This window comes from Cariama cristata, unplaced genomic scaffold (assembly GCF_000690535.1).
Source record: "Cariama cristata isolate BGI_N322 unplaced genomic scaffold, ASM69053v1 scaffold35407, whole genome shotgun sequence".
Classification (NCBI taxonomy): Eukaryota; Metazoa; Chordata; class Aves; order Cariamiformes; family Cariamidae; genus Cariama; species Cariama cristata.
Window position 1 is genome coordinate 5,546 of NW_009627283.1, and position 14,138 is coordinate 19,683.

General features: G+C 42.8%; 1 protein-coding gene across 1 annotated transcript; it reads right to left on the minus strand.

The window, feature by feature from the left end:
• Window positions 1–219: 219 nt before the first annotated feature.
• On the minus strand, window positions 220–10,137 carry LOC104164916 (ADAMTS-like protein 1; the record flags this gene model as incomplete). Its single annotated transcript, XM_009704398.1, has 6 exons — window positions 220–456; window positions 1,709–1,929; window positions 3,028–3,137; window positions 5,036–5,243; window positions 7,936–8,116; window positions 9,937–10,137. Coding segments are annotated over 6 exons (1,028 nt in total), but the record flags the coding sequence as incomplete, so codon positions are not given.
• Window positions 10,138–14,138: the final 4,001 nt, after the last annotated feature.

A 14,138-nucleotide genomic window follows, 5' to 3' on the forward strand; every position in this document is an offset into this window, starting at 1 on the left:
ATGTGTTTTGGTGTATCCCCAGGCACGTGCATGGATTATGGAGCAGCCCCACTCTTCTCAGGCCCATTGCTAGTGGTGTGGGGCTCACTGACTCTTTGCGGTCTACCCTCATGACCGTGTTTTGCTGCATTCTTGTTTCTTGTCTCCCAGATTCATAGAAGGGAAATGTTGCCACGTCCCTTTACAACAATGATTTGGTAAAAGGTTTTCTTTTTCTTTTTTGAAAGGGAAATAAATAAATAAAATGAAAAAAAGAATTCCATTCCATTTATATTTTCTGTAAAAGTCCTTGCCTTAGTGAATCAAAGGCTGCAATCCCCTTGTTCCTCCGTTTTCACTGCTTTTGTCTTCAAGCTTTTCCACAAGTCCCACAGCATCGTGACTTGAACTGGGTGAGCTGGCAGAGTTTGAGCTGCTTCACTTTCTCACAGTACCTTGTGGTGTCTCTGCACTCCACTGCCAAAGGGCAAACAAAAAAGAGAAATGAATGAAGCAATGAAAGTGGTGAAGCAATGAAAGAAGGATTTCTTAGTTAAGAATGTTTCTGGTGGTGGCCAAGAGGGGAGCCAAGACAGCTTTGTGTTGGGAGGTCTTACTGAACATGAGCTTGACTTGCTGCAAAGACTTAGCAGGGACTTCAGGCACCCAAAGCCTGGTATCATTTGGACAGTCTTTGAGGCCCACAGCCTCCTGCATTTGAGCTCCAGATTGGAAAACTGTCAGGTATCCCTGCAAAACCTTGGGTGTGTTGTTGCTTGAGGGAGTCCCACTTTCCATGATAAGTCTGGAAAGGAGGATCATCACAGGGCAGTTGTCCTGCCCTCTCTGGTAATGTCTGTGCCAAATAACTCCACTGTTGTCTATATGTGGGACATTTCTATATAGCAGGAAGAGGCTGGAGTGACAACAAAGGTCTTGCTTGGTATCTGTAAGCTCCCTCAGCCCTTCCATTTCCAACAGGGCACCCCAAACTCAGCTCACGTGTTTCGGATTTATGGAGTCTGCTTTGCCTCTACTGAGAGCTGGCATGACTGTAGGCAAGTGCAGGTGGGTTCTGCTGCTGATTCTGTGACAATTGCACAGTAACCAGCCTGCATGCTAGAGCATGGGATCTGCCCACCAGAATCAGCATGTGAAGTGGGAGCTGGGGCAAATGAAAAGACGGTGATTTAAACTTGTGCTGCCCAGTGTTTCCCAAGTGGACATTGCCATAGTAGGGCATCATTTCCAAAGAGGCACATCATCTGTTCTTTTTTATTTTTTTAAATACTTGGAAATTTTCTAGTCCTTTGGCAGGCCCAATTAGTTGCTTTTCACCTGAAAGCAGGCAGCCTCCACTCCAGGAATTCCCATCATCAACCTACCCACTGGATTTAGTCTTACTGTATTTTAACTATAGCCAGTCAGTTCGTGATTTGTATTTTTCTTTCTGTCTTTACCATTAACAGAAAGTTAAGACTGCATCAGCCATTTCACACACTGTTAGCAAGAGGATGCAATCCCAGTGCTAACACCATTGCCAACAAACCACAATGGGCACCATTCCTTGCTGGACTGCTGAGTTTTGGACACTGCATTTTGCACATGTTCAGGCTGGAAGTTCCCCAGGACGCCCAGCTGCAAGGTCCGGTGCCGTTTTTCTGAGAGGTGACTCTGCCTTCTTTCCTACCCCTGTGCCGCAGTACCTCCCTTCATCTCAGCAAAGTACCGTTTTCACAGGGTGTGATGTTGCAGCGCTGCCAGTTCGCTGGCCGCGGCCTCCAGGAGCAGTGATGCTCCAGCACAGGCTTGTTGGTGCGGACATGGACGCAGTCCACACGCCGGGACTGGAAGCCGTAGTTTCCACATGTAGCCGTGCAGACGGTCCACAGGCTGACTCTCCAGTGCACGCCGCAGACATCGGTCCAGCAGTTCTGGGTGCTCAACGGCCTGCAGGCAGGAGGGAGGGAGGGGTGACCTGTCATCATGCTGCCCAGGGAGCAAGCACACGCCACTCCAGGTGTCATGGAAGCTCTGGGGACAGCAAGCCTTGCATATCCCAAACATAATTTGCTCAGAGCGAGCACCATATAAATCAGGTCTTCAAAGGGTGTAAGTGGGGGTAACTCCAGTGCACTGACAGGCAGTTTGTAACTGCGCTCAAGAACCAGACTCTCAGCAGTTGCACGCTGGTATAGCGCTACTGGAGTTAAATGACCATTTCAACTATTTGAGGATTTGGCCAAAATGTCCTCTCCATGAATCATAGAATCATAGAATGGTTTGGTTGGAAGGGACCTTAAAGACCATCTAGTTTCACCCCCCCTGCCATGGGCAGAGACACCTTCCACAAGACCAGGTTGCTCAAAGCCAAACCAGAGGTCCACTGAAAAGGTGCAATGAATGAAGTAGTGACCAATAAGACCCAGCAGGGCCTTGGAACTTTTTAATGGCTTTACAGCCAGTGGGAACAAAACTGATTCTCTGAAACTCTCCTTTTCCCTTCAATGCAGGCTCACAGAAGATACACAGGCACACTTGGTTCCCACCTCTTTGTCACACAGATGATGAAAATACATGAGAGAGCGCCAAAGAGCCAATTATATTCATTTTCAGTCACGATCAGGCATCATTTACATACCTAAGTCTCATGTAAAGTAAATATCTCTTTACAATGTTGACAGTGGAGTTTATCTGCCAGAAAACAAAAGCTGTGGAGTCCCTTTTTTTCTCCAGTTAGAGCTTGTGTTTAAATAAGAGAGAAGGAGACTGGCAGCTTAAGAACGGGTAGGACAGCCTTTCAGTCAGGACTTGGCAAGCCTAGAAAACTTTCCAGTTGTTGGTCAACTATTTTTTTCTGGGGCTCATAGGAACAAATACTGAAGCCTGGGCTTAAGCCTGGTGACATTTGTACCATGTAGTTGTATGGGTTGCAGCATGACCTCTTTGTTACAAAGGGGAAACCTAAACATTGTCAGTTAAGTCACTAGTCCATTCATCATCTCTGCAAAGTGTAGTGCTTTCAGACATAAGAGATTCCTGTCCTACCTTGGTAAGGCACTACATTGATCAGATGACACAGAAGTCCCATCTTTGGTTTGGCAAAATATCTGCCTGTGCTGTACAGCCAGTCGTGGTCCAATGCAAGGCCCGTTACACTGTGAACATAGAAAAATCACTTAAGGGAGGGAAAAAGCAGGACATGTTCCCCTTTTATAAGACTGCTGGTGAAATAAAGTGCATACTGCCGTGCAGTGACTGTTGGACTTTCAAGCACTTCCTGCATCTTTGCAGGCTTTGAAGGCTGAGCATGCAGTCATCTTCTGCCCTACCTCACGCTCCTCCAGCAGCATTAAAACTGCATTTCTGTATCTGCTCTGTAGATTCGTTACCTTTCCTCTTCAACAGTTCAATCTTAAATACATCTGTTTGTTAGGGCAAAGAAAATGCTCTTGTGTCATTAGCCAAGAGCCTATGATCCACACAGGAAATCTCAATACATTCCTTTTACTGTGCATTTTGCAGCTTCTACTATCACAATTTATGGGCAAATAGTTTATGCCCAAGAATGCATTGAATGAGGAACATATTCCACCCCATTTAATAACTTAAAAGCAGCGCACAACAATAAACAAAAGCAGCAAGCATGACAAACACCGCAGATCTTCAAGCTTGCTCCAATACTGAGGTTATCCCACCCTATTCAAGCTTATCAATCACATGCTTATTGTTTAATTCTTCTAATCCTCTCCTTTGATTAAATTGTAATTAACTATATGTATGAAGCATGTATTTGTGTTCTTTTAAAATTTTGCCAACTGTCAGGAAAAAATTTGTTTTTCTAAGTGTCTGGAAATTATATTCAAGAACAAACTGAGGGCTGAAGAAAGAGATCTTAGTGTGAGGGAAGAATTTGGAATTTTTGCCAGGGAGGGCTCCAGATCCCTCTGCCTCTCCATCCCCCCATCAGTAGGAGCCCTATTTCACACTACCATGCACTCTTCACATAATACTCCCTTCCCGCTGCTATTTCTTCCCTCCCTGACAACTGGGAGAGAGAAGCAGTGACTACCAGTCATATGTTCCTAACTGTAGTTAGATAATGGTCTTCTGGGTTGGAGACTGAGCTATATAGAATCATGTGGGACTTGATTTTCTTTTTTTAAGCTAGGTAGGAGAAATATTAAGTTATTATTAATTTTAGTATTAACTAAGTCTGGACTATAGTGAACCCATTAACCTTCACATACGGCTCAGTCAAGCTGAAGCAGAGAGAAAAGAGAGGAAAGCACATAGTCATGACTGGTCACAGGTTATAATTGACCACATATTGACAAGTGTCTTTTCAGGAAATCTCATAGCTCACAGAGAGACAAAGATAAAACTCTTCTGTAGATTCCCACAATAAAGCAATTTAACTCTAAATGCTTGGAACATTTGGTATTTATGAAGTGAAGTTTTTTTAACATGTGATCATTATATGAAGCTGCAAGGAGAAAATTTGAAGATCTGCAAAACAGCATGAAGTAGTCTGAAAATACTTTTAGCCCTCCATTCTGCTTTTTGTCATGAAGCAAATCAAGAAAGCTCCCACTACTTGGCATTCTCAGGCAACGTCAGCAACTTTGTAAAACTGGGTTACTGTACAGCCCTGCCACCCCAAACCTATCACAATCACCAATCCTGCCAGCCAAAACTGAAACACACTCACTGGGTGGTAAGGGGGATTAAGACTTGGAGAAGGCTATTTCCCAGATGTGTCACCTGTTATTATCAGGAGGAGCTGCAGACCTTTCTACTGGGGACAATACAGGGGTCTGCAGTAAAAGTCCTGTTCACAAGCAGCATTTCTAAGGATCATGGGAAGCTACAGAAATTCAAGCATGCAGTGCCTCAAATACGGAATTGAAAGAGCTGAGCAAATTAGTTGCCTCTTCAAAAGCTTGCAGACTATGACCTAAAGATACCAGGGCGCAAAATCACTCCTCTCGTTTTCTGTCACTTTTTTCTAGCCCACACTATGAGGCTGTCATTGGTCTGCTGGCTTGTTCCTTACCTGGCCCCAGGAGGAGACCACCCACTCAACACAGGGCTGCCTATTACAGTTCTGTGTGTCCACGGGGCGCTTGGAGACCTGGGCACAAGCCTCATTCGACACTGGGACAGAGCTGCCTTTTGCTGTCAGGCGCTGACAAGTCACTCGCCTCATCTGGATGCCTCCACCACAGCTTTGTGTGCAAGGAGACCATGATGTTACCATCCATCTGTGAGGGAAAAATGAACAGGTCAGGGAGCAGATACGTGCCATCATCTGCAGGATCATTGGTGTCAACATCTCTTTATGTATTGGGCCAAAGAAAGGCAACAATGGCTTGGTTCATTTAGGGTGTGATCCTGGAAGGCGCTGAGTGCCTCAGCCTCCCATAGTAGTCACTGAAAACTGCTCAGAGGATGAAAGCTGAGAAAGGAGCATATTTTTAATTAAATTATCTTTCTCAAGGCTCTTTGGGCCCAGAATTCATTTTCTAGCCCTTAAGGCTGTTTTTAGTGGTTTAGTAAATATTTCTAGCTCAGGGGTTGGGCATGGATGTTCTTACACTTCTGTGCCAGAGGCCTTGGTCACAAGCTACAGTCACCACACCAGCTATGACTAGCCCATTTACACCCCTTAGTAGGGAAAACTATCTCTGCAAGGTTGCTGAAGTAGCTCACAGGCCACTTTGAACCTGCTGCTGACAGAACAGCCAAAAGTCTGCTGGGTCCTGCTGGTATTTGCCTGCTCTGTTATGTTCCTGACTGCTGGTATAATCCCGAAAAGCTTGAAGGTTGCTTGGGAATGGGGCTGATGCACAGTCAGTCCTGGGACAAAGGACACCTTTCCTTCCTCCTGAGCTCAGACCATGCATTTGCCAGTTGAGGCTGAGGCTCTGAACCCCTATGTGCTGGGGGTAAACTAGTAAACTAGTAAAAAGCCTGTAACAACAGAAAATAATAGTCCAAGTCCAAACTGTGACCAAGATGGACAACACATATTGTCTCTTTAAGGATCATTAAGTGAAACATTTGAACAGTCGGGTTTGGGAAAGAGGTAGGTAGGAACAGGAAGGATGCGACCGATTACTAGTTTCCTAAAGAGTTTTATGGTCAAGTCAGCAGTTTGCTTCATTAAGTTTCAGGATACTTGGCAGGATTTGTGTGTTATTGGGAGGAAAATAGTGCCTATCATGTCCCTCACCAGCAGTATTTATGATTACTTTGCAAAATAGGCAATAGGCATTCTCCAGTCCCATCGAGAGGTGTCCATTGCTATTTCTCAGTCTTCTGTAGGTGATTAACTCCCATGGTCACAGAAACAAGTATATAAACAAACACACTCCCAACATGGAAAACAAAACCACTGCTACTTTTTTCATGCAGTTTGGTGAGGTTGAATCTGAAATTTCTGCACCCCTCATAAAGCTCTGCTCTGCATTTCAGTCAACTTTTATTTCAAAGCTTACATCTCAGCAGTTTCTCAGGACCTCAGGGAGGATTGTGGGTTGTGCTACAGTTTAGGAAAGGTGTAAAAAGACATAAACCATTCCCGTGGAATTCACTCCATCACCAAGGAAAACTGCTGCTAACAAGTGTGTTTCATATTTCATCAAATCTCTTTTGGTTTCCTTCTTAGGACTCAGCTGGCAACTCAGAAAACATTTGCCTGCAAAGAGGGCTAGGAATATATTTTAAAAGGTAATTAAACAGAACCTTGCTATATACTCAAGATACTGCAAGAGTGGTAGATCTGGTCACTTCTGATCAGATTGCTTAGCACCTCTCCTTGCCTTAGTTTAGACTTTCTTTTTTAATACAAGTCCCAAATCACTGTTGAATGAGAGAAGTTTTACTAAATTTCTCTTGAGATCCTGACTGCTTTTAAGTACTTGTACACTGAAACACACCATGTCCACAGTGGAAATAAGGGAGAGGAGGGACTAAAAACCTAGAAAAATACGGAAAAGCATGTTTACACATCTCAGCTAAGGAGCCACTGAATTGCAGAAGTAGGGCATTGGAGGACATGGAGGGAGGGAGGGAGTATAACGCTACACTGACTTTCTGGGTAGACACTCAGGATGTATTCTTTGCACCAAAGGGTGTCAGTGAAATAAAATGTTTTTTTGGGGGAAGGAAGCAGCAGAGGAAGACCTAAGTGTAGTCAGAAGTCTTGCAAGCTGTCCTGGCTCCATTGTGTTTAGCAGTAACTGAAAAACAGGGGATTACAGGGGCAGAGAGTTACAATCCCAAGGAAACCACAAGCTAGCAATCTCCAAAAGGAGGCAGAACTCAGCCTGACCACCCTTCATACCAACTAGGTCTGATGGGATGTGTCTGTTTTAGAAAAGACGTTTCTACTCTGCTAAGGGAATTCTTTGCAGCTTCAGCTACACTCCTGCCCATATCGATGTTCAGGTGACACAGGAACTCAGAATAGAACCGCGAAATAGCTGCCAAACCTAGCTTCTTGTCTGTTACATTGTTAGGATAAACTGGTATGAAGCCACTTGGAACACAAAAAAGATATTGCCCTACAGTTCTCAGGTGACTGAACTCCCATATGTACAGAGCTTAGAACGGGCATGCTATTTACATCCAGCATAGGGTTAGGCTGGATTCACCTGAGACAACTCAAACTGTGAACTTTGCTAATAAAGAGTAGGCAATAGCCTCTCTATAATTTTCTAACCTAATTACTGAAGGAATAAACTCTCTTTCTACCATATGCTGGCAATGTGTTCCACAAATCTTGCTACAAATTCACAACTGTCTATATTAAGCAGTTATAAATTCCCTTTTAGCCATGACTTTCCTCCAGACAGGCACCAGAGAGTCTGCAATGGCATGATGTCCAGTGCAAAAAACTCTTCAAGCAGATCTTAAAAGCATCTATGAGATCTCAACATGAGACAGACAAACCGTGAAGGGCAGTCTCTCCTGTTGCAGGCCATGGGCTGCAGGGCTGGCTTGGGCTTCTCTTTGCAGTGGGTTATGTTGACTTCGGCCCCATCCAGTAAGCACCTCAGCTGGGGCAGCTGCACCCCTTTGTGGCCGCAGGAAGCTGAACAAGCCATCAGTTTGTCCGCTGACCACTGGTATTCTGCCAAAAAGTGTGGGAGAGACACGTTAACACTCAAAAACTGCAGCAGGAGGCCCATAGAAAAGAAAGACTCAGAAATGTTCTCCAGGATGAAATATTTGGACTCAGTATCTCATGTAAAGGGGAGCTACCTATGCCTGCAAGGCAGTAGGCAATGAACAGAGAAGGAAGAGAATTCTAGCTGATGTAAGCCACCGACTGTCTTTGGTGTAACAAACCCAATTTTTTGATGCTTAGAAGCATCAGGCATGGAAAGTGAATGATACAGTAGAACAGTTAAGTGAAGCTGGATGTCAGTGATGCAGGACATTGTATCTATATTTTTAAAGGGGTGTGATTTAGTGAAGATGTGGTTAACTGCAGTTACCAGCAGTATTTATGATTCTATGATCTTGTAACAATGTGTTTCTCACTAAGTAGATCATACAGATCATCCATCCTGAAGAAGAATGGGGGAGTTGCAACACACTTTAAAATTTTAGGGCAAAATTAGGAAAAGTTAAATTCTTCGCCACTCCATCCCTGACAATTGGAACAATGAAAGCTGCATATTCTGTTCCAACCCGTCTGCACTGCTCTGTTCTGTGGCTTTATCACCTTCAGCTTATTTCTAGGGTAAATATAACAGTTGCAGCATTTTTACAAGTGAAGAGTTTTCAAGTCAGAAGAGACTGTGTGTCCTGGTTTGCCTGAAGCAGGACCATTTCTCCTTTCAGTGGATTTTTTTTCCTTCAGTTAAGTTTTCTTTGTAACTGCCCTGTCTGGAGCTGACTGCAGGTTTCAGGCAGTGCCTGCTGTCAGAGCTGATGGCGGTTGATGTCTGTAGCTGTTGCTGGGGCAGGAGCAGGATTGTTCTGCAGAAAGGCCCACGGGTGTGTGCGTGTTCCCTGCGGGCTGTCTTGGGCTCCGTGTGGGGGGAAGGCAGAGGAGAGGTCGGACCCCCAGGAAGCTGCAGAGGGGACAGGTGACCAGGGACTGACCAATGCAGTATTCCATCCCACCCACGGGAATACTCCGTATAAATCTCGGGGATCACGGGAGTCAGCACTCTCTTCTGATATCCTGGTGGGACCCTGCTTGCTCTCTTGCCTCCAACCGCGATCCGTGCATCCCTCAATCCGGTTCCTGTCTGCTGAGGAGTCCAGTCCGGGATGTCCAGGTGCCCACCCTGCTGTGTGAGCACTGCATGCGGTCCCGCAGTCATCACCAGGAAGGGCAGTATGGGTTTTGTATATTGCTATTTCTATTATTAGTAGTATTAGCTTTAATATTATTTATACTCTTTTTCATTGTTATTGCTTTATTAGAGTTGTTTTAAGTTTCCAGCCCGCCAGTCTCTCTCCCTTTTCTCCTCTCCTTCCCCTTCTGGGAAAGGCCAGGGTCAAGAGAGAGCATCTGCCACCCACCATAAGTGCCGGCCCAGCCTTAAACGGTGACAGTGTGAAACACTGACTTTAGCAGATTAACAGAGGGGCTTCTAATTTTAGGGGTTCAAACTGTGACACTTTTGTCTTGAATTTCTGGACAAGAAAATTGTCCAGACTTAACAAGCATAGGTATAGCTTGAATCAGTCAGGTGTGTTTTATGTTCAGAAAAGAAATATCAGATGTCATTTTGGTAAAGTAAAACCTAAGACACTGTAAGATACTTGGTAGTCCTGCAAATCTATATCCATGGCAGTAAAACATCAAAACATCTATTCCCCGATGCACATGACAGTCCTGGCTTCAGAGAGGAGAAATGCAGGATGAGAAAGGCGGTGCAGGGAAGTCCATGGCAAGAGCTTCACAGGGCAGCAGGACTGAAACTGGAAAGTTACCTTGTATAGTCAGGGATGCTTTTTGTGTAAGCGAGCCAGCCTCGTTCTGAGCAAGGCAGCTGAATTCACCATCAGGAGCATCACTGACATTGAGTATCTGAAGAATCCGTCCCGCTGCCAAGAGATGATGCTGCAGACTGAGAGGCTCACCAGAGTAAAACCAAGTGATGTTCGGGGTTGGATGACCATCCACAGCACAACCTAAAAAGCATGGACGTGAAAGAAACCTACTGAATACTGAACTTACTGCAAAATTACATGCTTTGAAGTGGTCAAAATTAGGGGAAAAAGTCAATTCCATACCGTTTTCTCCTCTTTTTCTCATAATGAAAAATAGGAATACTGTGGTAATTAATATCTTCTCATCAGATCAAAAAAATACTATCCAAAAGCCAGTTAATCAGCCATATGGAAATCTCAGATCAGTTTGGAAATATTTATATAAAGCTTTCTAAGGTTCCCATTATTGTGGATCATCCTCATTTTAGTATTGATAAAAGTGGAATAGGGAGATTACACACGTAGCATAAGATCAAGGAGGATGCTGGAACAAGCAGTACAAACAGAACTTGGTCTCCAAATCTTCTATTTAAACCACAGTGCCAGCTTCCTCTCTTTCTTTTTAATACTAAAAACCAGAAGTTTTTTTTATACAAAAGTTTAGACAAAATTCTTGCTACACAGAAAACTCGAAAAAACAAAGAGAGAAAATCGAACCTTTAGAGTCGTTTAGTCACAGCAATGGGCAATTCTCTAAGCAACAACCAACCAAAACCAGCAACAGAAAAAACCCTGTTCTTCTGAAGCTTTGTATGGGTATGTCTATGGATCATCAGCACAGCTGATGAGGTTTAGGTTCACAGGGAGTTCTTCATCTGTTGAGCTGAGGGACAGTATCTGCAAGATACTATTTCCTGTGGTCCTCATAGTAGCGGCACACTGCCAGTTTCATGATTAATTGCAGACGATTTGTAAGACTTGTGTATCCTGGGAAAGATAACTAAGTTGCCTTACATATTTCCTGGGGAAAAAGAAAGAACTAGGGAATTTCCGTGGTGCAACCTGTCTACATCAATTGCAGGGGTGGGGAGCCAGAAAAGCCATGTGCAAGGGATGTCATATATTACTTGGACTACTTGTGGCTTAGGCTAGTCCTACACTTCCATGCATCTCACTGATACATTAAAGGTCTGGCTAAGTTTCTGTGAATACAATCTGTACTGACTGGTAGTTTGTTATACTGCAGCTTTACCCTGTTTTATTTATATTAGTATGTACGTGTAACAAATTACTTTATTGTATACAAAACCTCTTCTGAAAAAAGTGTACTATATAAACAAACATAACATAGAGGCATGAACGTTCACACTAGCACTGCTCAAAAGGAATGGGATAAAAAAAGGAAGAGTACACATTTAAAATACTAAAAGATGGAGGACTGTTCTAAGATTAAGGAATAATTCCATCAGCAGATATTTCTTTATTGCCAACTCCATGTCATTTGATTATTATCTATTATTCACAGAGACAAATAAGGATGTGGGTATGATGCCTTTGTAGCTATATTACACAGTGAACAGGCACTGCAATGTGACATTGTTGTTACTGTTCTTTTCATTCTTGTCTGTCCACCTGAGGGGATTCTCAGCTAACATACACTGAGCAAGTACTCTTCCCATGAGAGAGGTAAGATGACTGACACTGCAAGAATAAAAATACCATTTTCATTAATCTACCCAGGAAGGCTGAACAGTTTGATTTCTGACCATCATCAAGACCAAATCCTTGAGACTTGACAAGCACATTACTTTGTTTAGGAACCCTTGCTACCCTTCTTTTGACTTTGGTCATACCTCTAAACTAACTCTAGGGACTGGGCTACTGTAATATTTACTTGTCTGCCTTTTGCCAGTAATCATACCTCCAGTTACACTATTCCTATGGCAGAAGATGCTGCCTTGCCCACACGATTTGAAGCTTTCTTGCTCATACAAAGCAGAACTCATACAAGACGGAAAAAGCTAGTGATGACCCTTGGCACATCCCGTCCACTTTCATGCTGAGAGGTAGATCCAGGCACTGGGGAGAACCCATCTGCTACTCTGTGTGAAACAGATATTACAGAGAGCAAGGGCTCCCCGGCAGAAGGTGAGTGACACACACAATAGGTTGTGCAGTTGCGGTGACAATGTTTCACTGGCAAAGAACTAGTTAATGCAGCTAAATATTAATAAAGAAGGAAAAAAGGGGAAAAAATGCAGAATGAGAGAGTGTACACTGCCCACAGTGGTCTCCCCTCTTCCCTTCTCCCACTTTTATTTAAAAAAAGAGTCTTTGCTATTTGTTTTAATTTCCTTGGCAAAGTCTAATGCAGTTTTACCCTTGGCAGTTCTCCCCCCAGTGCTCACTTCCTGACCACAAAGATACAGCTTGCTTTGCCGCTCAGTCCTTTTTCCTGTTTTTGTAAGCTCTCTGTTTATTCCCGCTGTGCTTCATTTTGGTTATTCCTTTTGTTCTGAGTACTGATGTGTTTTTTTCTACTTTTGTGCTGAAAAACAACTCATCCAATTTCCAAGATACTTATTCTCAAAATGAGTGACATGAAAGTTTTCAGCCTCACAAGTTTAAGGCTGTCTGATTTAAAACCAATAGAAAACAAAGGCATATACAGGAAATGGACAAACATAACAATAAGTGGCCATATGAGTTTTGCCTACAGTATTCTAATTTTTTATAGTTTGCTTGTTTTCTGAGATAACTGCAGAGATCTCCACAGGTCAGCATATAGCCATGACAACTGACAAAAGAAATGCTGTAAGCTCTGTTTTACTGTTTGCAAATGCAAACAGTCTGCACAGGATAAATGAAGAAAGCAGAAAGATCAGTTTGATGTTAAACACAGAAGAACATCGATTCTGTGATTCTGTGAACTGATATTGACTTCAATGGGTAAATCGTCCTAGTTTGTGCCTTTTTTTCTTTAAAAATTTTATTGTCAGGCAAAACAATATAGTCTTCCTAGTACTTACTGTTTTACTTGCCTTATGTATTATTTCATCTTCCAAAATTTATATATAAAATATTACCTAAAGGAACAGCCACTAATTAATAATATGGGGGAAAACCCCCAAACACTATTCCCTAAATATGTTCTGCCAGTGAGTAATTATTACTTTTTTTAACATTTAACAATCAAACTTTACTAACACCTATGAGACTCACATGTAATGGATACTCTTCATTTGTGTATGCAGAACAAGCATCAATCACATTTCATAAGTGACATTTCCTATACGTTTCCCATGTGTATGGATGCATAAACTGTGGGATAATGTTTTATGCATATTAAGTGAGAACTAGAGTACAATAAAAAACCAATGTTCCATTAATATCCCCTTCTCATCTCCCAGGAATAATTTTAATACCATTTAATGCAGATTACCAACACCTATTCTCTATTTCCTCCCATCCCTGTGGACATTGACTACTTTATCCTTCCAAAGGTCAACACCTGTCCCTATAAAGCCTGAGAATGAAAAACTGGCTTTGTTTCCAGACAGTGCAGCTATTACAGAGCTTTAGTGCATCAGAACCGTTGGGAAGGCAAGGAGGGAACATTTTTTGGGGGACTGTTTCTAAGCAGTGAAAGCTCTGGCAGGAAAGGGTCCTTCTCCTTCAGTCCTTCTTAAGTAGACAAAGAAAATAGTGCCTTCAGCGTCCCTTCCAAAGTCTACTGTGACTCTGAATTCATTCAAAACCAGTATAAGTCACGAATGTGCAAAAGCTGGAGATACAAACAAAAATCTAACACAAATAACATCTTTTAGTAGGGAAAATGTTAATATTTCAAGGATAACAAGGGTGTATTTGGAAACGGAAGACCCATGATTCACAACAGTGCTAATAATTTCTTGAGAGGAAAGAATAAATACATAGTGCAGGTCAAATTCAGCTCCCCTTTGTATCTCTGTAATACTTTCTGTATGACTATAGCTGCAGAAAGACTCTGGGCTACTGTGCTAATGCTAAGAGAATAAAATATAAAGCATGCATCACTCATTCACTTGCAGACTTGAGTGACAGAAAAAAGCGCAAAGGCTGTTGATTTTAGGATTCGGTTTTTTAGCAGCCTGATACCTTAAATTACTGGAACTGTATGGAAAACAATGGTGAAAATATCAAAAAAATTTTGCAAGTCCTAA